The sequence below is a fragment of the Paramormyrops kingsleyae genome, chromosome 7, assembly GCF_048594095.1.
Source record: "Paramormyrops kingsleyae isolate MSU_618 chromosome 7, PKINGS_0.4, whole genome shotgun sequence".
In the NCBI taxonomy this organism is placed as follows: domain Eukaryota; kingdom Metazoa; phylum Chordata; class Actinopteri; order Osteoglossiformes; family Mormyridae; genus Paramormyrops; species Paramormyrops kingsleyae.
Window position 1 is genome coordinate 31,845,358 of NC_132803.1, and position 27,996 is coordinate 31,873,353.

The 27,996-nt window shown below is 48.4% G+C and overlaps 1 protein-coding gene across 8 annotated transcripts in view; it reads right to left on the bottom strand.

Moving 5' to 3' along the window:
- The window catches only part of LOC111847476 (guanine nucleotide exchange factor VAV2-like), a 127,285-nt gene that overhangs the window by 32,342 nt on the left and 66,947 nt on the right, over positions 1 to 27,996 (bottom strand). For all 8 annotated transcript variants that reach the window (XM_023818696.2, XM_023818691.2, XM_023818687.2 and 5 more), the window contains exon 3: positions 4,821 to 4,879. In XM_023818696.2, the coding sequence (XP_023674464.2) occupies positions 4,821 to 4,879 (59 nt within the window). The remainder of the gene's footprint in view (positions 1 to 4,820; positions 4,880 to 27,996) is intronic.

Genomic DNA, 27,996 nt, shown 5'->3' on the forward strand with positions numbered 1-27,996 from the left:
CCCACCACGACGAACAGGAACATACACATGCGCACTCGCGCACACACACATACACACACACACACACACACACACACACACACACACACACACACACACACACAAGCTCCAAGTTCAATGACAATTAAAGCTTTTACCAGAATTGTACCACATATTTTTACATAAACATATCAAAAGTGTGTTACAGGACAATTACAGGAGTTACATCATCCAACAATTTCAGTGATAACCACAGTAATTAAATCGATATTATTCTACAGAGATGCTCACGAGAGAAATCCCCCACGACATAATGAACTCCCACCCCAACCTCCACCCCCCAGTAGAACTGGTAGGGATATAGTCTACCATATTCATCTTGAATCAGTATACAACTAAAAGCAATATGTTCACAGCATAATTGGGGAAAGAAGTTAATTTACACTGAAATGCATTACATGAATTAATCACACATAACATGCTGAAAATCAGTCACGTGTTGAGAAACCGTGTTAGAAAAAGCACGTATGTTGCATGCTTGAGTGGCTGTGCAGCCGTACTGAGGTTGCCCCGATGATGATACACACATATCTGTTGATAAACTTGTGAAGTCTAACAGAGCAAGCATAAAGACCAGCACCACCAGGTTCACAAATACTGAGATGCCAGAGGAAAAAAAATCACCATTAATGCACATCGCTTGATGACCACAGAAGGGATGAACCCTGGCAGCCAATGAGACATCAGCAGAAGGAGGGGCCATCGACGTGATGAAGAACCTAAAACCTGAAGTGTGCTGTGTGTCACAGAGCAAACAACAACAGGTGCTGCAGCAGTGGAGCGATCACACCTGATGCGAGAGCAAAGTCTCCAGACAGTGATCTCTGTTCAGGGGGGCGTGTGACAATTCGAAGCGGGGTAAAGAATGCCACCCACCAGCGCTGTGATCACATCGACTTCTGATTAATCCCGTAAAATCCTTACCACTCTACCTGCTTAAGGAGGAGAATATTTACATTGAGACTGCCGTCTTGGGAAAAATAAAAGAGATGCGCTACATGAATTCAGAGAGTTGTAGATGAACTGGAAAAATGGGAGCTGGCATCTCTGTAAGGAATGTGAGCTTGTAGTGCCTCAGTTATAGATCAGCAGCTTACAGACGGGACCACTGCCCTCCCACATGTGGAAAGACATCAAGCAAATACTCCTCAGCATACTGTGCTCTACCGGACCCTCTGCTTGACCTCATCTCCAAGTGCCCCCACTCCAGTGCGTTTCTGCAGAAAGGCCTGATCTTGTTGACTTGGCTTTCGGGGGTGGGGGCAGCGGCAGACTACAGACATGATCTTCTGCAGCAATTAAAGTGTGGGGGACAAGCTGAGGCTTTGGCGCGTGGGGGCGAGAGAAAAAAACAACACAGCCACCCAGACATGCAGAGATTATTGGAAGCTGAGTTTCCAGGCAATGTGTGTTTGCTCGATAAATCCTGAGTAAGACTTCTGAAGTAAAACACCAGATTGGACTTGATGGAGGACATTTAAACAGAATGGGGGGGGGGGGAGAGAATTCAGGAAGGATGAGAATGCACTGCGCTTTTGTAGAAAAAGAAAGGAAAGTGAACGCGTGCCCGCTGAGCTGATAGTGGGCTCTTCACCCAGTGCATCACAAACATGGCGTGACGAGTCTTCAATCCCACAAAACCTGCTGTCTCAATGCCACCCAGCCACCTGCATGTATGTATATTAAAGCCCCATCCAGGGGAGATGTTTGCCTGATGTTTCGTTCATGATTCATTCTCCTGAACTAGAGCTCCCTAATTGGCCTGACACATGCCTTTGTGTTAGCCATAGATTAGCATACCAAGCCCACAGATGCCAGAACAATAATGATAAGACCCCACCCCGTGCCCTGATATTCTCTGCTTGATGTTCTCCAGGTAATTATAAAGAAGAATCACCCCCTTGCGTCTCTGGCCCCCTCCCCTTTTCATGCAACAGGCAATTGAGGTAGTGGGAATGTCCTTTGGTGTATGAGATTCACCATGATTGTGTACACGCACATACATGTAGGCGGGCGGATAGGGTGGCGGCAGCCGGCCGCAGGTCCTATGCCAGGCGATTTCGGACCCGGGTGCCAAGGTGACCCAAAGCGCAAGAACCCGCCTCAGATGTACAGGCAGATAAATCCATGCACTGCATAGCGTATGATCGGAGAATCTGGCAAGTGGCATAATTAATATTTAAGCAGATACCAAGATCAAGTCTCACAAGTAGAGGAAACAGGTGACAGAAAACATGATAGACCTGCAAATTAGTCACGGAAGACGTAAGGCTCCAGAACCGAGAATTACAAAGTGCATCACCTTCTAGTTTAGCCCAGTCATTCCTGCTGGGTCTCAGAACTTGTAAAGTAATCATCACCTTTCAACAGGGACCTAAAGACCCGATCTGTGGACCACTGCTGTATACTTGTACCTTTGATGCTAACTGCTTACGGAAGGCATGTAAAATAGGTGTGGGGGGGTGGATGTGACCAATAAGGCATGCAGCAGACCCAACGTCCCAAAAGCATCACACTGTTGTACTTTGTAATGCAAATGTGCTTAACTGGCTTCAGCTATTTACCCAGCTGAGTGGATAACTTGAGAAATTGAAAAAACACTGAAAAATAATTAACCACTCGGGTTTAAAGTCTCCGCTAAATGATTATATAAGAGGTGCATTGTAGTTGAGACTCCACACTATAGACTGTTGCCTGAAAAGCACTCAGCACGCCCGATGCCCGATGTCCTTCCCCCGGCGATAGCTGATCACAGGCACTTCCAGTAATGAGAGCAACAAGGACAGTGAACCTTGGGAGGGGGGCGAGTGTCTGTGTTTTACTGTGGTGGCTGGACATAGGCCATCAGCTCGAGCTGGAAGAACCTTATTGGTGTTCGCTGCACCCAGATGACTGCCCTGTCTGGCCAGGCCGGGGTGTGCGTGTGCTGGTCAACGGTTCAGTCAGATTTTTTAGCTCAGTCTTGTGGTCCTGGCTAAGCATCGAGTGAGTCACGTGGCCATTAATCTCCATAATCTCCAACGCTACATCACAAAGCAGGAAAACCCCACGTCTATCTGAACGGCTGCATCCACGCGGCCGTAAACACTGGAGGACGTGACTCTCAGTGGGGGTGGCCCAGCTCATCCGAAAGCAGAGATCAGATCAGCCCCAGAATTAAAATCTCCTCATCAATAACAATCCCCCCCCCCCCTCCACCCCACCTCCACATCCATGGCCTCAGAGCCAAACTACCACTCTGCCAGGGTGTGGGAAAGACTTAATGCATCCGATTTAAAGCCCCCAGTGAAATCCATCAGCAGAGTTTCCTCCAGAAAAGATGATGCGGCCTCGTCCACATTTAACACCCCAGCGGCTGGGGTTTAAAAAAACAAAGCAGGCATAGGTTTGAGCTAAGCTAATGAGCTGGTTACTGTGGTTACAGGGGGAGCAAAGGATACTGGAGCAATTCTATATATCTACATACTTGTACAAGAGGGTTAGAGGTTTGTCGGGCCTGCATTAAAGAGCTGGAATGTCTCGGGGTTCTAGAGCACGTACAATCTGTTGCTAAGCAATGGCCTTTCATTAGTGTTCTGCAACTCCTGCTAGGTATTTGGTTTGGGGGATGTGGTACAGCCCTATTTTATTCAAATAAAATTAACAACATTTTTAGCAACGCAGCTTCCAGTAACGAAGCAATTATGGGAATACAAGGCAGGAAATGCTTCCAGTGGTTTGCGGCAAGGAGGCAGATGTCCCTTGGTTACCAATGCCCGGCGATGGCGTGAAAGCCTTGCAGACAAGGGCGGCAGGATAGCATGCTTTTACGTCATCACTAACGGCAGTGGGATGCCTCACAAGGGGAGCGGGGCACGTGTGCGTGTGTCCGCTTGTGATTTTGCACACTCGGGTAAAGGCTCTGTGAGCGGTGGTGCGCTAACGTCTGACGTGCCACCCAAACCGCGTCGCGACACGGGGGGGGGGGGGCGCCAGCCGGATGCCCGGGGGAGGGGAAGCAGCAGATCGGGGGAAGGTGGGGGCCGGGTGATGTGTGATTCTCACCTCGTCTGCAGGCCTCTCTCACTGCGAGCCGAAAGGGAACAGCTTCCAAGCTGATGCCAAACCACAGAGACAGAAGACCCACCCTGGAGGAACCCAGCCCAGAAAGAATGACTCCCCCGGCTGAGTCACCGCTTTGAAGGTGTCGGACAGCCTGGGACATCAACGACCCTTAAATCTTTTAATGCCCGTGATGCATTGGGGGAAGAGATTAAACGTTGCGATGACAGCGGAGAGAGGAGATTAAATGGCGTGATCATAGCATGTCTGTAATCGATGACACACGGCATGGCGCACTGGAGGGGTAACACATCTGCACGAGCGATCATTGTTTCCAGAGTACTTCATTATCTCTAGCTAACAGCCACACCCCTCCAGTACATTATAAATTTCTATGTGTACATTTTCAGATCTTCAGCCTTACTCATGTGAATCTGAACTTTGTCTTAACTAAACAGATTGAAATCCTGCTGACCCCAGTACAACATAGCAGCAAACAAGCAGCGATTTTTTCTTGCACCTTTCGAGGTGCCACTGAGGAAAATTATTGGAAGCGGTGACCTGGACAACGTACTTGTTCCCAGTCAGTCTGTTGAGCTAATTGGGAGCATGACTGAACAAACTAAGAGAGATACATCACCCCCCCACCCATGTCAGAGGGGCATGTAATCCACTGGGAAGACATTCCTGTGTAAGTGTGTGTTTGTGTGTGTGTGTGTGTTGGGGGGGGGGGGGCATACCTGATCCCTTTATTCTGCGCGATGCTGTGATGTGAGATCCTAGACAGCGCAGAAATAACCTGGAAGAGAAGAGAGAGGCTTTCGTTAGAGCAGCAAGGGATAAGAAGTGCGTGACCTTTATACAGAAAAGCGTTTTAGGCTTCAGCGGAGGACATACAGGAATTACAGATGGAAAAATGACCTCGCTGAGAATAGAAGGGAGTGAGCAGACAGCCAGGCAGCCGGATAGGTGCAAACACCGATGGCTGCCAAGTTAATGAGGATGTTTACAGGCAGCTGGCTTTAAACTGCCCCCTGCGTCGTCACTGACCGTCCCCTATTGTCACGGATCTGCCCACTCGTGTTACGCCGCAATTACAAGGTTAAATGCACATGGTATTTAGACTGATTCAATTCCATTCCGAGTCATATGTGAGGGGACTCTCAAGAGGCTTGTGGGACTTGGTGGGGGGAGGGGGGCAGGAGCGTGATGGGAGCAGAGGGGAGGCGAGGCTGCGGAGTACGGCCCATTTCACTTCCCATCGTGCTTATGGGCGCCCGGCTCATTGTGAGCCGCCTACGGCAGCATGTTACCACCGTGGATAAAAATCCCCTTTTCCGAGTCAAGCGGAATAGATAGACCCCAGTCCCCCCCCCACCTGGACTCTCTGGAATGGACACCCACCATCCTCAATGTGCAGACAGCGCTAAACGAGATCTCAGCCACTTTAACGGTGTCCCGTTAATTGGAATGACTAATCGGGAGCGTGCTTATATGGACAACCGGTACAAGTACCAGAACAGTCCTTGGTGCAGAATTACTTACCACAGGCGATTAATCTCGACATTTATATTCTGACCTCAATTCATCAATGGCTCAATTACACAAAATTTTTATTCTAATTTGTCTTGTACATCTTGCATGTACGATGTGACCGTAACTCTACAACGCTTGTTCTGAGCAGGTCGGCGTACAGAAGAGTATGACAATGAAAGGGGGACTTCATGTGGGGGGAGTGGCAGAAAAAGGAGGGGAATTTCCCCATTATGTTATTATGTTGTTATTATATTATGAAAATCACAAGAACAGGGAACAGGAGTAAGTTTAAGTAATGGGATACAACCGGGGGCGTGGTTCAAATGTAACCAATCATCAGTGATTTAACAGAGGAGAAACGCCTTGCCTCACAGACCTATGAACAACACCTCAGGTGGCTTATGGGATCTTTTATCTGATTGGCTCACGTAGCCTTATACCCAGGCACCGGCGCACTGGTCAGCCTCCTCGATCAACAGACAGAGACGGTTCGCCATGTGTGTGCCAGTCAGATTCCCGTCACAACAGCAGGGGTCTGACCAGCCCCCCAACCTCCCCCCCCACCTGCTCCCATGCTCGTGACCATCCGTTTATGAATATTAATGGGTCAGGCTGTCGACAGAGTGCATCCACGCAAGGGCTGGGAAACCCCTCTCCCAAAAGGACCATCAGGCTGGCTGCTGCGTGCGATTCCCACCGCCCCGCCTTTTCCTCCATTAGCCACGTGAATTGTGCTCCTCAGGGGAGCCCCTGGTCCTTGGCACAACGCAGATGGATAGAGGAGCGCGGGGCTCCTTCACAGACAGCCTGCCAGTACGCAGAGGGAGAGAGGAGCGCGGGTCTCCTTCACAGACTGCCTGCCAGTACGCGGAGGGAGAGAGGAGCGTGGGGCTCCTTCACAGACTGCCTGCCAGTACGCGGAGGGAGAGAGGAGCGCGGGGCTCCTTCATAGACTGCCTGCCAGTACGCGGAGGGAGAGAGGAGCGCGGGTCTCCTTCACAGACTGCCTGCCAGTACACGGAGGGAGAGAGGAGCGCGGGGCTCCTTCACAGATTGCCTGCCAGTACGCGGAGGGAGAGAGGAGCGCGGGGCTCCTTCACAGAATGTCTGCCAGTATGCGGAGGGAGAGAGGAATGCGTGGCTCCTTCACAGACGGCCTGCCAGTACACGGAGGGAGAGAGGAGCGCGGGGCTCCTTCACAGAATGCCTGCCAGTATGCGGAGGGAGAGAGGAATGCGGGGCTCCTTCACAGACGGCCTGCCAGTACACGGAGGGAGAGAGGAGCGCGGGGCTCCTTCACAGACGGCCTGCCAGTACATGGAGGGAGAGAGGAGCGCGGGGCTCCTTCACAAATTGCCTGCCAGTACGCGGAGGGAGAGAGGAATGCGGGGCTCCTTCACAGACGGCCTGCCAGTACACGGAGGGAGAGAGGAGCGCGGGGCTCCTTCACAGAATGCCTGCCAGTACGCGGAGGGAGAGAGGAGCGCGGGGCTCCTTCATAGACTGCCTGCCAGTACACGGAGGGAGAGAGGAGCGCGGGCCTCCTTCACAGACGGCCTGCCAGTACACGGAGGGAGAGAGGAGCGCGGGCCTCCTTCACAGACGGCCTGCCAGTACCTACAGCTTCCTTGATTACCAGAATTAATAATGGTAAATAAAGTAATAAATATAAAGCTTCAGGGCGACCCTGACGTTTATACATTTTCATTTATTTATCTATCAGATGTTTTTATATAAAAGCACATTTTTATTTTTTGAGAATCAGGGCCAGCCAGTACCTGGAGCAAATGGGGGTTATGGGCCTTGCTCTAGAGGTCAATGATGAAATCACTCTACCATCAACAGTGTTAGAACCAGCGACCTTCACAGGTACAGTGTCCTAACCCAGTGAGCCACACAGCGCCCTCTGCAGCTTAGCATGTGTGGGTTCCTATAAAACGGTTTTTGTCAGGAGCTGATCACCAGCGGTACCTTTGTCCTGTTCAACTTAAGGCACCAGCAGTGAGATCGGAGACAAAAAAAATGGAGGCATAGAGCTTCAGAGCCACCACAGTCCCACAGGTCATGGACAGAAGATGTAAATGGTGGTGATTCAGGAGGTTTCTTTTCCCCTCATTTTTAATGAGCTGTCACACATGACTGCCCCACGTACCCAGTGGACCCTGACATCTCACACTGCGGAAACAGGCTGCTGCTAAGCGCCTGAAACACCCATTCGCTGGACAGCACAGGTGATGGAGGGGGGGGGGGGGGGCACAACAGATGGCTAAGGGACCCGCAATGCTCAGCTTCATCAATAATGAACAGCCCCCACCGCCGCCACCACCAGCCCCCTGAGGGGAGAAATCGAGCGTGGACCCGTGGTCCCGGTCTAGTAAGTCGCAGGCTGCACCAGGAATGGGAAATCTGTGCCATTCCTGGAATTTTGGGTGTGTCCCCCTTAAGATCCACAACCTGTGATGGAGTTTGCCAGGGAATTCGGATGGCTGTGTTGGAGTTCCCCAGAAAGCCCCTTCTGCGTGCCCCAGCCTGCGAGACGGCAAAGGCGATCCCGGGCAGGTACATCTCAGAGCGCTGTCCCTGGCTCTGGTCCAGAGTTTGGCCCGGCCCAGCCTGTTATGAGGGGATCCCCGCCGGCGGTTCCGTCCAAAGTCCCTTAATGAGGTCGTCACCGTTTCCTTCTATACGCTCCCATTAATAGGAAATGATGTCGTTAGCAGAGACCTCACTATCATGGACTACAAAGCAGTCCACATTACTCTCTATTACGCTATAATACTCACTGGGTTGTTTCACATGGTCTTTTCCAGGCTGCAGCAAAATCACACATTCGCAGTCTGGCATCCAAGGTCGAAGCCCCCGGTGTTTGGGCTTCACTTCTACAATAGCGGCAAAGCTAACAGTGCCCTTGTCTCTCCGTGATGCTAATAGGTAACATATTTCCCTCATTACGCTGTAAAATCTGATTAGCGGAGACTCCCAGCGGAGCACCTGCTTGTCATCCACCTGCAGCGGGCTCCTGCATCCTCGCCGTATTTCCATATTTAGGGTGCGATTATTAGCATTCACCGCTATTACTTTCCCCGCGCCGCTCTTCCTTTGATCGAGACGGACTCAGCTCCTCCCCTTTTTTTGTGCAGAAGGATTTTCCTTTCCACTGAATCTGTTCAAGCTGAGTTCTCTCCTTTACTCTTTCCGAAGTCTGTGGCCACCTGCGGTTCGTCAGTAAATCAAAGAGCCCACAAATCAGATTCAGAGAAGGCCGACTTCCTCGCGGCGATATGACATCGGAGTAAACTTGGGGGGGTGGCGGGGGAAGGAAAAATGAAAAATGTGAAACAATCTATATGTTCAGCTGTGCTGCTTGGGAGAACCCCCCCCCCCCCCAAAAAAGCACTGGCAGAGTGGCCTCTGCGTTTCTCTCCTGCTCATCTCTTGTTAAATCCAAAAGTCAGAATTACAGATGCAGCTGTTGTAAGTCGCGCGAAACGAGAAGCCATTAGAATTAAGCCGTCTAAAGTCACCCACCATTAATACCCTTTCGAAGTTCACGTACAACACAGTGATTATTCTGAGGGTGTAATGCGGGCCCTTTTTTGCAGATAAGGCATTCCGTACTCGCACTCTGCCAGGACGAGATGGATGAAATCATCCCATTCCTGGATGATCTGCCTTCTGAAAACATCTAGCACAAACACACCAAAGGCACACAACTCCAGATGATTTGCATGACACTCTGACTTAACGGACAGACATTCACAATCCTTGGTGGGGGGGGGGTGCATCAGACTGGCAGGGAGACAAAGAAAGAAAAAGGCTGGTGGGAGGCTCACCCCCGAATCCGCAAGATTCTGGAACAGTCTGGAAGCCCTTTGAAGGTATCATAATACAATTATGAATAAGTGGCTGCCAAGATAAGAGTTGCATCACTGAAAAAAATATTTCAAAAAACCGTGTTAAGATCAGCAGTCTCATTAACACGACTCGCGAGGCGAAATACATTCCCTCTCATCCGCTAAATGGACTCCGTCGGACCCGTCGTTCCATATGGTGGCCCTGCCAGTGCCGCGATTAACAGCGACATCACAGATGGACGTGACGGTGCGAGAAGTCAGGCTACAAAAGAGGGGCGGAAACAAAGACTCCAAGCACTCCAAACCGGTGATCCTCGGGGACCCCCCCCCCCACATTTCTGCTCCCTCCAAGCTCCCAGCCAATCACGGACACTCAATACCTGGCTCAGGTGCACTGGGAACCAGAAGGGAGCAATAATGTGGACTGTCCAGTGGTCCCTGAGGACTGGGATGAGGAGCTCTGTCATAACACACTTAGCACACACTTTCATAACTTCAAGGCTGGTGGGTTCTGGTATTAGTGAGATTTCATCCAAGGTGATACACACCGGGAATGTGTGTAACCTTCATTTTCAGGTTTCCCTTTTTGTATCGATTATTTTCTGACCCTGGACTCACCGTGGAGTTCAACGCAACAAAAACGCTCGCGAAGAGTACCAAGGGAAACTCACTCAGCCATTCAGCTTTGATTAATCCCTAACAATTTTATTGAAGAATAAACATTTTGTTACATGCCTTATTATCAAAATAACCATGGAAACCACAAGTGCACACAGCATGCCTTACTTGAGTTAGCGGTTTGTAAGTTATCCAGCGCTAACTCACGCTCATGTCATATTAGAAACACTGTATCACTGTTGTATGGTCCACTGAAGACGCTAACCTCCCAGAGATGATGGAAGTCCCCCTTGCCCCCCAATGAAGCACATTTAATGCCTTCACTAGAGGGCGCTGTTGGCCCACATCCCCAAACCCTCACAGTGTGCAGGCAGCCATCATCTCAGTGTGGATGGTTCCTCTGGCCTTCGTATCTAATAAAGACTGCGTAATAACGAGCCTTTTCCAGCAAGGGGGAAATTAGTGAGATTAAGATGGAATAAGTAACGAGGCCGTAATGCTACTGCGAAAACCCAGGAGAGGAGTAAACGCTTTACTCTCATGACTACTGCAGAACTCATTTTTATTAAACCCAGGATGCAAAAGCTTCCCCCCGTGCAACATTTAGGTTATTTTTGGATTATTCTGGGATTATGTGGCTTCAGAGGATACAAACAGCAGATTTTATGCAGTGAAAGATGAGACGAGATGACCCAAGTCAGACCCAACAAGCCTTGCATAAACAGAAAAGTGACATGAGCATGTAAATGGGTCCCCAGATGCAAAGAGGGGACAGGAGAGGGGTAGGTGGAAGATGGGGTGTGTCCATGTGCCCAGGGGTACCAGCATCCAAAATGCAAAGAAGAGAAGCCGTATTGTAACGACTGTCCTTTGTGAACAAAAGCTGGGGAAGGAAAAGAAAATAAAAAATGACCATTTTCGAGTAAGACTCTAGGAGTCCACGAAATTGCTTACATGGTCGACCTGCAAACACTTCTTGTGGAAAATCCCGTCATGGTTATCGCATTCATCTTTCCTGCAGTCATGGGGACTCACTAACCTGGGTCAGGTAATCACTAACCGCGTGATAACAATGCAGTGGTTTGTGGCCCTGCGGCCTCGTGGTCAACCTGACCTATTTGCGGCTGGCCGCCCCGCGACGTGTGAAAGCCGTTGCTGGCCGGGCCGCTGCGGGGGTGCTCCGTGGCCGCAAGCACACATGCAGATGTAGATCAGACACAGACTGTGGCCCCCAACAGACCACAGGAGGGACTGTTGACTATTTTCCTCCGCACACTGCATTTACTGCAGTCTAACAAACTACTGCACCAACAAAGCAACTGGTAAGCAGTACAAACCCGCCGGTGACAGACGGCCAATAGCAAGACCCCATATCTGCATCACTGAAGCCCTGCGTGGCTTAAACCAGCCTATCGCTCAAAGGGATGCATTTCAAAGCACTGCTGCGGATGGGCAGTAAGGGGCAGCCCTTCAGCACGACACGGCAATAAGCGGGATGTTGTTCTGAAGACACACCCAGCCAAAGTTAAGCCAGAGGACAGATGTTGCAGGTTTGGTTTGAGCCCCACACACATTATTTATTATGTTTCCTGCCTATAGTCTTAGATTGGGGTGGGGGGGGTGTCAAATAATCCACAGACCCCGAGGCTGACCTCATTCATAAGTCAAAGGCCCAACTGCCTTGCCCAATAACAGAACCTTGTCATGGCCTCAGATCAAGGCGTCCATCGTACGGGACCTGGATGAAGACTTTAAAAAGGGCAATGGGTGACTGGAGCTGTTTTGAAAAGGACGGCACGCGATATGTTAGGGGGGGGGGGGGGGGGTTCTGGGAGGCATGTGGCTCCAGTTCACACAGGAAGTGAACACTAGTGAGTGACGGCCTACCCCCCCCCGACCCACCTGGCCACAGCACACACATCCTGTAAACACACAAATGCATGTTTTAAGGAAGGTCTTTATTTACACCCCACACCCCCAGGACAGAATCAATTATTGTTTTTTCTCTCCACAGAGTTCATGCAAAGGGCAGGTGGCCGCTCGCCGTCCTGGTCAAAGCGCCTCGTGTTTCGCTTTCCTGCCTTTTCCGCTAAGAGGGCAAAAAAGAAGCGACAGCTTTGGGGAAATAATACTGGAGACCCTCCCACAGGACAGTGGATGGTTCCCAAAAGCCCAGATCCTGCAAGTCCTCAGATACCCCAGGAACCCAGGTGCCAAAACAACAGAAAGACGATCAATGGGCCTAATATGACTGGGACCAGTAGGTACTGCGCCACACCTTCACACCATGGACTGAATACTAAAAACACCCCATCAGCCTCTTGTCACATCTGTGCTGCCTCTGACATGTTCCAACCCAGACATTCGAAAACATATGAAAATAAAATGAAAACAGACACCACTAGAACATTAAAGTGAAAGGGCAGCAAATTTATTACAATTCCTGAGGAAACAACATCGATGCAGCTGATATCAGACACGGTATTGCTGAGGTCCTCTGTGATATGAGGCTGCTCTGCGTTTCTCTTCCTGGCATAGCCACCACAATGGCCGATATTTTCTTTAAGTTTATGAATTGAAATGCCATAGCAGGATGAGGGTTCTGCTACGCAAGCGCGAACACACACACACACACACACACACTAACCAGCAAGCCACAAGCCAGCTAGCCTTGCTTTCAAAAGTGGATACATTGCACACGTCGAACCACATACGACACACACAATGGGGCAAATGTTTCCAAGACGACACACGGAACTTCCAGGCTTTTTCTTACAAAAACACAAACGTTCCGTTCCGGAATTTTAGCACATGTGTAACACCAATATTCATCCCAATGAAAGAAGCCTTACTGTGTGTATCACAGGGAACCTAATATGGGAAGATGCATATTTGTAGGTGTGAACTTGCAGTGCTAATTTTTTCTAGCCGTTCAGAAAGCAGGAGGAAAAGAGAGAGAGCATGGCCGAAATATTGCATGACAGTGCAGATACATGTATATTTCTCTGGGTACTCCGATTTCCTTCCAGAGTCCAAAAACATGAGGTTAGGTGAAGCTTCCCTAAGCTCCCCTTAAGGTTTGAGTCTGTGCTCTGCAGTGGTTTGGCATCCCTTTGGAATGCTCTGTTGGTCCATCTTCATGTAAACTTCCACTTGCCTTGGCAGCACTCGTTAAATACACAGTTGCTTGCAGCAAGAATTGCGAAATGGTGATGCATACACTCATACCCCACTGGGGGAGTGTCAGCTGTCCCTCCAGCGTAGAGAGTGACAAGTGGCGGATCTCAAAGAACTGTCCAGGGGCAAATTTGCTGATCCGCAGCACCGGATCGCTGCCCGGAGTGACTCCTGATTCCTGGGCTGAGGAAGGCGCCCGTTCAGCTGACAGAAATGACACCATTCCCTGCTTCCAATATGAACACAGGAAAGGCCACCGACAGCCTCCGTCTTTGTTGTCTGAATCTCCAGTGATTTCCCCCACTTTGATAACGGCGTAGCGTTTATTACGCTCACCAACCGCTGCACGCTTCCCTAAGGCAAGGCAAGGATACTGCAGGCGAACCAGGTGAAGATTCCCCTGCGCCAAGGAAACAAGAGCTTTGGAGTCCAGGCAGAGGCTCCAAAGCCAGCCAAAGGGCCCTTATCAGGAAGGGGCACCTTTCATAGGGGGCTGGGGGGATGGGGGGTGGCCTTGGAAATAAAACAGCTTTTTTTCTTTTAGATTTTTCATTGGGGGGGGGGGGGGACAAAGACACCCAGCGATTGAGATGATGGTACTAACGTGCGTAATCCTGACGGCCTCGCGGGCGTGACGGGGACAAAGGGTAAATGGAGAGCAGGATGGGGGCAGGGTGGGGGCGTGCGGGTTCTGAGAGAGTCTTTAGGGTCCACGGGGGAATATGGGGGGTTCATGGCACATGCTCCCCACTGCTAACAGAGATAAAGATTGGGGGGGGGGGGGGGCAAATCCTCTTGTCTGGGAAGTGCAGGCTGCCCTGGGTATGATGCCAGGGTCCCAGGCACAGTGTCCTGAGCCAGTCACAGGGCTTCCAGTCCCATGGCAGAACACAGCCCACTGCCACGAGGACACATTAGCGATGAAGGTGCTAACAGCATCCTCAGTGCCAGGCTGTAAAAACATGCATTTTTCTGATCATTTATGATTAATTCTTAACAGGAGAGAAATATTCCGCCTTTGACACGAATACTTTGTGTCTCAAGTGAATCTACATGAAAATGTAGCAATATGTAGATCTGGAACTCGCATACAATTCAGCCAGATTCTTAGCATATTCTCTGTCAGACGCATGAAGACATAAATCCAGTAATCATAATAAAAACTACAGAAAAAAAATCCATACATTCTGTTTACCTTTTGCTTACGGTAATGTACCAGTATTGGGTTAATTTGCCAGGCTTTGCTGACTGACAGCTTTAAGTGGAAGGGGTGACATGTGACACAAATCAGCCAATCAGGTTGCAGGGGATAAAGTGTGGCAGGCATGTCTGCTTCACTGCCCTTCCGGTAATTGATGGTCTGACCCTCTCAGACAGTCAGTGACAGGCATTAGGACGTGTGATACTGCGCTTAAATGAAATGGCACAATAAGATGACTATTGCACTTTTTTGGGTGACTTATTTACCCGACTGTCTGCTTAACTCGAAGAGCAAAGTGACAGGTGTACATACACAGAGGTTAAACTTATTTCAGCTTTGTTCGCTTAGAGAACACTTTACCCCAGGAACACAACAACAACAAAAAAAAATGACGCAAATTCGTTGATGAATAAAATCCTTAAGGTGATTATTAACGGTAAATAATTTAACTTCAAACTGTGAGGGATAGCTAAGAAAAATCCTGGATCATCTAAATTTCCCAGAAAAAAAAAAACCTAATGCAAATCACAAACCATAGCTCTCCTACACTCCCAAAATAAAAAACAAACAAACAAAACAAACAAACAATACCTAAGAACATAAGCCCATTAGCCATGAAACGCACTTGCAGTCCATCCAGCAGTACTCTCTTGCCAGATGCAAAGAGACCGTCATGCACAGTACGGGTGGTCTGATGGCTTCTAGCTCCCAGACATCACCACACCTTTTGTTTCCCAGTGGTTAGAAACAAGCAAGAAATAAAATTCTGCTGGAATTTCAGACAGGCACTGAGCGAGACGCCTCGGCCCACACTGAGGCCCCGGTGGTCAGTGTGGCATTTGCGTTCCCAGAAAAGGGATAAACCTTGCTGCATCGTGTAAAAATGAGAGCCCCGGGGAGGGAAAGACGGGTCAAACAATAAATCATGAGGGCAGAGTCATGGGGGCCGGGGGGCAGGGAGCTCAGGAAGTGGGTTATAAAGGAGACGGCAGAGGGGCACTTAAATGTGACGTGCAGCATCAAGGACGGGGGAGGGGGCAAACACCTGGGGGCAGATGGCGCTGGCCACCGCAATGGGGTACCACTGATTCTGCCGACCAGAGAAACATCAGGGCTGATGGGAGGCACAGGGGGTTGTTTTCCTAGCATAAAGGTCCCCCCCCCACATAGGAAGCAACTGGGAAGCATAGTATTGGCATCCCAGCAGAGACAGTCTACAAAGCATAGGCCCCATTAAAGTATGACAGATTTATATTTTTATATATATTCTTACAATATATATCTTACAATCTTTCTATATCATATATATATATATATATATATATATATATATATGCATTATGAAGAATTTGTGTGTGTGTGTGTGTGTGTGTGTGTGTAAATATATATATACACACATATATATATATATAAAATTCTTAAGATGCCGACAGAGGCTGTGAAACAGCAGAGCACCACCCAAGATGTGAACAATCCTTCGGCTTCAACCAAAAGTGACAGCAGCATGTAGACCAGTGCCTAACTTCCGTGAATAAATGTTTATTGTGGTTCACTGGTTTAAACAAAAGACCTGCTTGTAATGCACTGTTTGCCTCACTTGCACGTCGCTCTGGATAAAAGCGTCTTGTAAATAAATGTAAATAGATGTAAATAAATGTAAATCTCAGATGTACATGGATTTCAAGACAAACTCTGACTAAAAAGGGTTTGTTTGCCATCCGGTGATGCTCAGCTACAGATGGGGGTGCTCATTATTGGCCTACAGTTTGGGGCGTGAGCTCCTGTGTCAGGTGCAGCTAGACAGCACTGATCCAGATCAGCACCGAGCCAGCCATGAGCAGAAGGGGCATTTACAGAGGTGAGAGCACAGGCCCACTGCCTTCTGTTGATAGCTGATTGGCCCCCAGAGCACCCCCTCTCCTGTCACTCATCGATTCAAACCATACCATTGGCTAAGGATAAGGTTGGCTCATTTGTAAGAATTATGGCCCAATTTTTTGCCCCGCGTGTTAAGAAAATAATAGAATTGCCCTTGGTGGGTAGGCAGTAGCGGTATCGCATGTGTTTGGCTGTCCAAATGGGACTTTATAACCTAATAATCCCGATTTAATGGGACACTGGTTATTGGGTCTAAAGCCTTTTAAAAACAGGCTGTTGGGCAAGTAAAGAGCGAATAAAATACCTGAATAAATTTAGTTTAATAACAGTCTGGATCATCTGGGTTTCGAATGGTGCCAGTAGTTTTGAATTGTAACAAGGCTAAGTGATACCAGAAGCTGCCCTCCCGAAAGACTGACATAGATGACATCACTGTTTCAGTGTCAAGGGAGCAGCACTCAATCCCACAGATGGGGAATCCCAGATCCCGATGCCGCCAGAAACCCCTAAGGGATGGGGGGGGGGGTTTCCAGGTCGCTCTCTATTGAGATGTCACACCCGACAGTGGAGCCGACAGTGGGCTCGATTGAGCCTGACAGGTAAAATCTTCCATCAGCAAGATCACAGGGCTGACTGTCGAATTAGCGCTGCCAATGTTTTGAACAGTCCTCTCAAAGCATGGAGATGGCTGCTCTCTCTCTCTCTCTCTCTCTCTCTCTCTCGCACACACACATATGCTTCAGAACCTCTCATTACATACAATGATCCCAAGGAACAGCCCATCATTTGCCCCGTTCTTGACTATTTATGAGCCTCGCCACTGTCCCTAGCACAAGCGTCACCCTCTTAAGCCGCCGGCACGGTCTTTCAATTAAGCGATACTCCCTATAGGAGATCCAGTCGTGGCCCAGTCGCCATAGGAACTCCCGTCACGGCTCAGTCGCCGCGGCGATCTTCCAGGCCCCAGGCTTTGACGGATTGCTGAGGTTTTTTGTGTCAAGCGCAGGGCGACTGCCGGTGCGCTGAGGGCCCGCGGCCCACGCACATGGCTGCGGTTTTTCCCGGTTACGTCAGTGCAGACAGGGCCTCAAAAACGACGGGCACCAGCGACCGCATGACTCGCCCAGACTGGCCCAAGGGTGGGGGCTGGGTCTGGGTAAATGGAGGGGGGGCACTATTTAGTCTTCTATTCAGAGAAGATGCTGAAAATTAAGAAAGGGTTCCAGGCTCAAAGGTTTTTATTTGTCATAGTGCAAGTGAGTTAAACAAGTACAATGAAATGTAGTATTTGCCTCCCTAATGACATAAATAATATTAAATAACTATGCAATACAACATTACATAGCTACACTACAGAGGACATAGTGATACAAATCTGTGGGAATGCCTGAAAAAAATATCAGTAAATAAACTCAACAGTGCTACATATTGCACTGTTGTGTAAGAGCCATGTGAACATACGATGTATTCAGATATGAAGGTATCGCCCTCACAAGCACTGGCAGGTCACAGAGCGAATCCCACTGGGCAGGATGGCACAGCGCTGTCAGAATCATTCCCCCGGCACGTCACAGACTGTGGTGACGCCTGAGGGAAGAAGCACCGCGAATGTTTATCAGGCTCCAGGTTCACTCTTGTCGTGCAGCTGGCATCAAAGCTGACCGGCCGGGGTCTCTGCGCTTGATGATATCTCCCTGAAGAGGTTCTGGGGGGGGGGGGGGGTCACCCTCCCACATCATTGCTGGAAAAGTGACCAGGGACAGCCTCTGTCAGCAAAAAGCCTCAATGCGTCACGGACGCGACCTCCACACTAGCAGGTGCCTATTGCCCTCCTGATCAAAGGTTATGGGTTCAAAACTTGGCTCTGCTGGTTGTGTGAGATTGGGATTCAGCCCAGGAAGCACGCAGTCTTATACCTGGGGGTTGCCATTGATTGGCCCTCCGTCAGGGAGCCATTGACGGTACCAGGAGGCACATAAGATAGATGGGGTAGAGTCTAGCATGCTAGCATTAATGTAAACACAGCATTCAAATCCCTAAGGTACAGAAGGAGAAAAATACTGTATATCTGCTGTCTCATATATTACAGATTCTGGTTTGCCCCTAAAGACTTTAACCACCTTTTAAAATACACTGCTCAAAAAAATGAAAGGAACACTTTTTAATCACAGTATAGCATCGAGTCATTTTAACTTCTGGGATATTGATCTAGTCCGTTAAGTAGCAATGGGGGTTGTTAATCGGTTTCAGCTGCTTTGGTGTTAAAGAAGTTAACAACAGGTGCACTAGAGGGGCAGCAATGAGACGACCCCCAAAACAGGAATGGTTTAACAGGTGGGGGCCACTGACATTTTTCCTCCTCATCTTTTCTGACAGTTTTTTTCACTAATTTTGCATTTGGCTACAGTCAGTGTCACTACTGGTAGCATGAGGTGATACCTGGACCCTACAGAGGTTGCACAGGTAGTCCAACTCCTCCAGGATGGTGCATCAATACGTGCCATTGCCAGAAGGTTTACTGTGTCTCCCAGCCCAGTCTCAAGGCCATGGAGGACATTCCAGAAGATAGGCAGTTACTCTAGGAGAGATGGACAGGACCGTAGAAGGTCCTTAACCCATAAGTAGGACCAGTATCTGCTTCTTTGTGCAAGGAGGAACAGGAGGAGCACTGCCAGAGCCCTACAGAATGACCTCCAGCAGGTCACTGGTGTGCATGTCTCTGAGCAAACAATCAGAAACAGACTTCATGAAGGTGGCCTGAGGGCCCGACGTCCTCTAGTGGGCCCTGTGTTCACTGCCCAGGACCGTGGAGCTTGATGGGCATTTGCCATAGAATACCAGAATTGGCAGGTCCACCACTGGTGCCCTGTGCTTTTCACAGATGAGAGCAGGTTCACCCTGAGCAGAAGTGAAAGGGTCTGGAGAAGCTGCGGAGAACATTATGCTGCCTGTGACATTGTTCGGCAAGACCATTTTGGTGGTGGGTCAGTGATGGTCTGGGGAGGCATATCCATGGAGGGACACACAGGACTCTACAGGCTAGACAACGACACCTTGATTGCCATTAGGTATCGGGATGAAATCCTTGGACCCATACGCTTGTGCAGTGGGTCCTGGGTTCCTCCTGGTGCACGACAATGCCCGGCCTCATGTGGCGAGAGTATGCAGGCAGTTCCTGGAGGATGAAGGAATGGATACCATTGACTGGCCCCCATGCACGCCTGACCTAAATCCAATGGAGCACCTCTGGGACATTATGTTTCAGTCCATCCGACGCCACCAGGTTGCACCTCAGACTGTCCAGGAGCTCAGTGATGCCCTGGTCCAGATCTGGGAGGAGATCCCCCAGGACACCATCCATCATCTCATTAGGAGGATGCCCTGACATTATCAGGCATGCCTACAAGCACGTGGGGGCCATATAAACTACTGAGTACGATTTTGAGCTGCTGCAATGAAATTTCGGCAAAATGGACCAGCCTACCGGATAATTTTTTCACTTTTGAATTCAGCCCTCTGTAGGTTTATCATTTTCATTTCCATCAAACAATGTGGCATCCTTTCGTTCCTAACACATTACCCAGTCCATATCAGTATAGATATACAGCATGATTTTTTTCCCCCATTGAGATCTGATGTGTTTTCAAAGCGTTCCTTTAATTTTTTTGAGCAGTGTATTTAAGAGTGATCACTTTGGACTGATAACCAGTCACCCTCTTTGTGGTCTTGATGCGATGGAGGAATGTTGCCCAGTGAGAAGACTTTATTCATGTCAAGGCAGCTGAAGCGGAACGAAAGCAGATCATCATCAGAATATCATCCGATATCCACATACAGATACGCTGTTAAAGATGGCCGCCGGATTGTCATTGGAGCCTCTGAGACCTGCCCAGGCCTACTAGAGAGGGCATTAATCTTAAATTCAGCAGATGGACACTCACAAGTGCACATAGTACACGCTGAGGTTGAGGGGTGGGGAAGGGGGGGGGGGGCAGAAAGCACAGAGCACTGGGATTTGAGGCCTGTGGTTGCAATAAAATATTCGACAGTGGCGCCTGCGTCAATGAACCGCACAGCCCGACACAATATGTGGAAAATCTGTCCAATGGGGAGGCGAGAGGAAACATCCAGAAAATGCGACGCCAGGCCTGCTCCAAAGTCCAGTGGCCGAATCCAGCCTCGGGCTGCCGGGTACAACGACAAGACTCGCTGCGTAAATGCTGTGTAAACCTGCTACGCACCGAGCAGAGCTGCGCGAATGCTGAGTGTGCTGACTAATGGGAGACTCTGGCCTTGTATTTCGATAATGAAGTTACAGCTGCTTTTGGCAGGGGGGGCGCATTCCTCAGCTCCGCCGCCCCTCCCTGAGAGCCAAAGCGAAGCGCTGCATCGCGCCCGCCGCTCTTTATGTCGCTTGCCTGTGACCTCTCACCATATTGGCAAGGAGAGTGACTCCCAACAACGCCAGCAACAGCACCCCCGGGGAAGGGTGGAGGCAGGGAGGCGAGCCAATGGCAACACGGTGATCCCCGCTGAGCAGAGCGCCCCCTTCTGACATTACAGCTCCTTATTACTGCTGTCCTCAAGCTGGGGGGGGTCAGGATGCCCCGTAAGATAACGGGGTCACCCCTTATTAGCAAAAGAGGGGGGACATATATAAATATGTACAGCCTTTGGGGGTCATGGCAGCAGAGGGGAGTGAGTCTGCATAATTAATACTGCCATGAGTGGGAGGGCTGGGGGGGGGGGGGGTGTGGCAGAATGACAGGTCGTCACTTCCAATAGGGACATGCTGCCAAAACACTGTTTATGTTGCATCTCCTCCTTCCAGGCCAGTTATCAAGCAGTTTATAGAGCCACCACACTTATTAAATGACCTGTGTCGTTCTGTTGGTGGGGGGGGGGGGGGGATCCCCAGCCCACATTTACACGACAGGCTATTAATGCCAAACGATAATCATTATAATATTACGATTGAGACCCATAAAACACACTAAAGCTAAACACGAATCATAGATCTAGGCAGTAAAATAAATATGGAACCGTTTACTCAAAATGTACAATCCAGTTACCACTAAAATAACTGGAGCCTCGGGGGGGAGATTGGCTTTCATTGATTGCCCTTAAGTACAAAACCAAAGCTTTGAATCCATCGAAGGCCCACCTCCCACAAGTACGGTCTGAGGGATGTGCATTTTCCATACCATTTCCATTTCCAGTCCACAGGTACGCCGGCCCAGTGCCACGGGGGATGAGCATGGCGTCGGGACAAACAGTTGGTGATGTGAAACGATGAAGCACAGAGACAGCAGCACCATGGGCTTGTATTTAAATATAGCACACAGGGGCAGGAGGGATTTTGGGAAAGGAAGATGCATTAAGACATTGACTGTCTGTGGGCAAAAAAAGAGAGACACAGACTTGACCTCGACTGCCCAAGCAAGCTCTGAAACTCAGTGCGAGTGATCTCTCTGGCTTACTCCGCCCCCAATCCCGCTCCCGGAGTGTCTCCCTAACATGGAGTGCCGACTGGCTCCCCTCACGGTGAGAGTGCCACACTCAGCTTGATTCACTTTCATGCTCGACAAAAATCCTCTGCTGTCGATTACTCACGTGCCAACGCATGCTGCCGAACCGCCAAATGAGAGCGGCTCTTTCGTTAGCACGCCCACTCAATATGCGGGGGTGTCACGTCCCTCGAGGCTGCCACTTCCTCAAAAAAAAAATCGCACTGAATGGTCAGAATATGGTGAATTATGACAGATTCTCGCGTGATCTTTGCACTTTGCCTCATGGGCGCATGTTGACCTGCCTGTCCCCATGGAGTGCTTGAAATATTAACATCTTGACATATAAACATGATGAAAACTGACAGGGAAAGCCCTGTTGGGCTCAGAGACGGTGTCGGTCATTTTCATCAATCCAAAGCATGCTAACGTGTGAGAAGGACTTGTGTACGATTGATTTTTGGGTTGGTGTTACAGAGAAGATAAGTAAGGATCATATAGATCGATGATTCTGCCCAATAATGAAGAATGAACCAAGCAATGAAGAACACTTAATCTGCAAGTGTTTGGTTCATTCTTGATTGTTTGGTTCAGGTTTGTTGGGAGCAGGGGGTCCCTGAAGACTGGGTTGCAAAACCTAACACACACTAAAATCATTCAAATGTTTAATAACATAAGAAATTTACAAATGAGAGGAGGCCAATCGGCCCATCAAGCTCGTTTGGGGAGAACTTAACTAATAGCTCAGAGTTGTTAAAATCTTATCTAGCTCTGATTTAAAGGAACCCAGGGTTTTAGCTTCCGCTACACTAGCAGGAAGACTATTCCATATTCTAACTACACGCTGTGTAAAGAAGTGTTTTCTCAAATTCAGTTTAAAATGTTCTCCCGCTAATTTCCACCTATGGCCACGAGTTCTAGTATTTAAACTAATACTGAAGTAGCCAACCTGTTAGAATCTTATAGACCTGGATCATGTCCCCCCTTAATCTCTTTTGCGGGAGGCTGAACAGATTCAGCTCAGCTAACCTCTCATCATAAGACATTCCTCTAAGACCAGGAATCATTCTTGTAGCCATACATTGAACCTTTTCCAAGACAGCAATATCCTTCTTAAGGTACGGTGACCATACCTGCACATAATATTCTTGGTGGGGTCTTACCAAGGAATTGTATAATCGTAGCATTACCTCCCTTGACTTAAACTCCACACACCTAGAGATGTAACCCAACATCCTATTGGCCTTTTTTTATTGCTTCCCCATACCGGTGAGAGTGGGACATGGAAGCATCAACATACACACCGAGGTCTTTCTCGTAATCAGCTACCTTTATTTCAGTGGAACTCATAAAATATCTGTACTTTATATTTCTGCTCCCTGCATGGATTACCTTACATTGATCTATGTTAAATTTCATCTGCCAGGTATCAACCCAGTCGCTAATTAAATCAAAATCCCATTGTAGCCTCTGTGCTGTTAATTTAGTATCTGCTACACCACCCACCTTGGTGTCGTCTGCAAATTTAACCAGTTTACTGTATGTATTGGTGTCAATATCATTAATCTAAATTAGGAACAATAGTGGTCCTAAAATTGAACCCTGCCGTACCCCACTATGAACGCAGGCCCACTATGACATTATGCCTCTAATAACTACCCACTGTTTCCTGTCTGTTAACCAGGTTTCAATCCAAGGTGCTACAGTTCCTAAAATCCCTGCAGCTTTGAGCTTAAGCAAGAGCCGTTTCTGGGGGACAACATCAAAGGCCTTCTGGAAATCTAAGTAGATCACATCGTAGGCCTTTTTGTGATCAATTTCTCTTGTAGCTTCCTCAAAGAACTCAAGTAGATTAGTTAAACAGGACTTACCTCTCCTAAATCCATGTTGGCTATCCCTCAGAATGTTATTTGAATCCAGGTAATCTACCATTTTCACTTGGATTATAGCTTTCCAGTTATGCAAGTTAAATTGATTGGCCTATAGTTAGCTGGATTACTTCTATCCCCTTTTTTGAATATGGGTGTTATCTTAGCATGCTTCCAATCAGAAGGTACCACACCAGTAGATAAGGATTTCTGAAATAGTAATGTTAAAGGTTGGCTAACAATATCCCTCATCTCTTTTAAAAGTGTAAAGTTTAAAAACACAGGCAAAACACCATAAATTCATGAGATGATTCAGCAACGCTCTAAATTTTAAAGTCACCAAGCAGTGAGTTGTAAATCTTCTGAACATCAGGAAGATGTGGTAACTGCCCTCGACGTGAGTGGAGTTACAACTCAGCTCTCTGTACCGCCCACGCTAATCATTCAACCTTTTAAAGACCGAGGTTAGCGGCGCTGATTTTCTTTATTAATCACCCATTTTTTTCCTAGCCTACCCAGTGCATAATTCAATGAGTCCAGCTCTCAAAAACATCCCGATATGCTCTACTTAATTAGCGGCTCATACGTCTAGGTGATATACTGTAGTAGGGCAGGCATGGACGCTGGACGGCCGGACAAGCAGCTTATACCTCCTATGAAGGACTGAGTTGTTACTAAGCGACTTCCTCGCCACACTGTCTCTTTTCCTTAGAGAGGAGGCTTTCAGCCTGGGCTGTTTGTCCAGAGGCATACCAGGAAGGAGCCAACACAGGACAAGGAGAAGGAGAGGGTCACCTTGAGAGTCAAGTGTCTGATCTGTTCACCTGAATTTGATCACACGATAGTGACCTCTATCACAAGACCAGCCCTGAGGAACGGATCAGATGTTCCCCTTTTCCTCCCACTCAGCCTCAAGTGACGAACCGATGCAAAAGGGTGCAAATAACCAAAATACTGAAAGCCGCAATCATGCTGTAAGTTCATGGGCAGGAAGGGAAGTCATGCAACTGATCAGGACAGTAATCTGTGTGGTCTTCAAAAGTAACAGTGGTACAGAATGTAGGCTTGATTCTTTAACGCAGATATGAGTACCATCATAAAAAATGGAGAATGGCAATATTAATGATGATTAAAATCAGGGCAAAGGAAAAATAAACTGAGAATTTCAGTCTGTCAATTAGTACTGAGTTTAGCAGTAGACTGTTCCAAAAAAAATTAATGCAAATGCAAGATGAATATGACATGTATATTTTTTATATAAATTTCCCAAAAAGACAAAGACAGAATTCCACTTAAGACATATCCATCCTTCATCGTTTGGATCCTCCACAACCACCGGCTAGACGGAGATGACTGATGTGACACAGTGATGCCAACTCAGAGTCGCCGGCTTTAGAGCTGCCCTTAAATCAGAGGAAGTGTGACACGCAGAAGCCTGGGCAGGGACGCCCGCAGGGGACCTTCCTGAAAAATGAGAAGAGGTGAACCTGGAGGCAGCCAAAATGCCGTGATGAGGTAACGGAGCCCTGACATCAACACCCCTCACCTTCCGTCAGCTCAGCAGTGAACCTTGTCATAGACACTATTTTTCCTCCCATCTAACACATCGCAGGCACGTTTAATGGCTTGGTCTCCAGCTCAGCCCATCTCCGTGAATGTCTTCCCCTTTGAAAAACATCTCTGTGGTAACATCGGACAAGCATCTGAGGATTGGTTCCTTGGTTCGATCAAGCCCTGCCCCCCCCCCAGATATTCTCATGGTGCCTTCAAGATGGAACATGAGGAGAACTTCACATCATCAGACTTCAAATGGCAGACCAGGAGTGTTCCTTTGTCTGGAATGTCTCACAGTTCCTCGAATGGTCCCTGTAGAGGTTTCCTCCATTTGAAGGAGCATAGCCTGTGGGCTATACAGAGAACCACTGTGAAGTGTGCTCTTCTTGACTGCAGAACCTCTCTGATCTCACAAAGGCTCTTCACTCTCACAGATCTGCTCTGATCTCATGCTGTCCGTGGATCAAGTACCACTGTGTGACATTAATGAAATCCACTTCCAGGCACCAGTGATTCAGGTTACAGTTTCGGAATGAACAACAAACAAAATAAAAGTGAAAACTGGAGGGAAAATAAACTTGACGGTCATGCAAACGCTGACAGAAAAATAAATATGCTAGATTTAAAGTATGAAGTATGACATTCTCATAACTCCATGTTTGCCAAGATGGATACCCTTCAAAATGCCTTAAAAACCAGTCTATATTTCAGTCCAAATATTTAGCATCCAAGTAATTGGTTAACCAACTGGTCAGTTGACTGAAGCTGTGATAACATCGTACACGTCCATCTATTCCATAACACAACACAAGCGGCTGCAGATATCAAAACTTCCAAGCCTCAAAAGGGACACTGGCAGCAACAGCGAAGCTGATCTGTCCTTGAGTCCATGTCGGTCTGTTCCTTATGGTTTTTACTGCAAACAGCAAAGTAATTTCCTGAAGGCCTCAATCACTGGCTCCGACGGAGTACCTCATTAACCAAATGTGCACTTAGAGCTATTGTTCCAGAAGTCATTTGGCCACACGCTCGTCCGAGAAGTGCAGCCGACCTTCCCTCGCCCTACACACCGCCATCCAGAAAACATGAGTGGACGAGGAACAGGGTCAAGTGGCCAGCAGGTGCTCCTGTCCAAGGACTTTTTGAGGTCATCTCACCTGCGACACGTGACCGGAATATGCCCTTGGCACAGCAGTGACGGGAAACATTTGGAGTCAAGTGCTTTTCCCTGTAGGGCTCTACAACCTCGTAAAAAGCGGTCATGTGACCCAGGAGGACCCAGACCCGTCACCTTGACAACCGGTAAGCATCCGCCCTTAAGCCGCAATAACCCCCCCCCTTCCTTGAGACAATTAATAGTACAGCAGTACTTTCTAAACCTACCTGAAACAGCACGGGGACTGGGGTGGGGGTGAGGCTGGGGGAGGGGGGTGCTGTCACAGACGCAGCAGATGGGTTGGATGACAGAAGCAATATTGCAGACTTTCCACATCACTGACCTACACGTTGTTTAAATCACTTCTTTCCTCCTTTCAAGTTTTGTCTTTTCTAAATCCTGCGTCCCATTTAGCAATAACCACATTTGGCATTCAAATATGCATATTATCCATCTTGGCTGGTCACCGGTGTTTTTGAGTGCCGATGTACCTGCTGCACTGATATTCTTGAGGTTCGACCCCCTGATGTACCGTTATAAACATCCTTTGCTCCAGCAGCACAAAGTGAGAAATTCACACATTCGCACATTTTGAATACAAGAAACAACAAACGATATCTGCTCCGAATAAGATCTCAGCTATACTTTGACAACTGTTTCCTTTCCCGTTTGACATGAGACAGCAGAGCACCATCTGTAATAGAACGAGGATGTTTATCTCCGTCGCACCGTTGCTAGGCAGCGTATCAGTGGCTGCGTATCATCACTTCTCAACATCACCATTACGTCATGATGGTGATCAACATCGTCATTATTTACAGATAGCTTTCTGCAGGGAGGGGCGAGCAAAAGGGCTACATCTGGATTTATGGGATGTTACCAAAGTCATCACTTTTACATTTGAGCTCCAGGCGTAGCTGCTTGCATCTCGATTGTTTTGCTGCCATGGAAACAAAGGGACCAGCCATACCTTAAAAAAATGAGATGAAACAATGGCTGCGGATCAAAGTCCGTGGCGGGACGCCATTACGGAGGGTCATGCGGCACACCAGCCCTCTGCGACAGCGCCTAAGCACTTAGCTATGAGGTACAGATCACACAATATACTTTATTACAGGATGAATCTGTTTCACTCGGCTAATTTATTCATGAGCCCATTTTCTGCCTTTTACAATTTTTAAATGCTTCAGCTGTTTTATTAAACCCACAAGGCATTATACTTTACTTCTGCTGATGACTTTGGGTATAAGCAAGTATAAAACCCAGTTATCTGTTTTAGGTTCCTGAAAGAAATCACCCGTTTATATGACCGCATCCAACTGCAAGGATATATGACTGTGGATCTCTCCATCTCTCCCACTATGAAACTGGGATACAACCCCCCCCCCCACCCACCCCAATTAAGTGGAAGGCTTTTAATCCAACTGAAGTTGACCACCATGGTTAGAGAGAAAGGGGTTCCTTCACATATCCCATCATGCTCTCCTCTGAGACATAGACACATATATATACAGTTGAGAGCCAAGCTTGAGGTCAGAATGCAGGGTCAACCATTTAGCTGGTGACC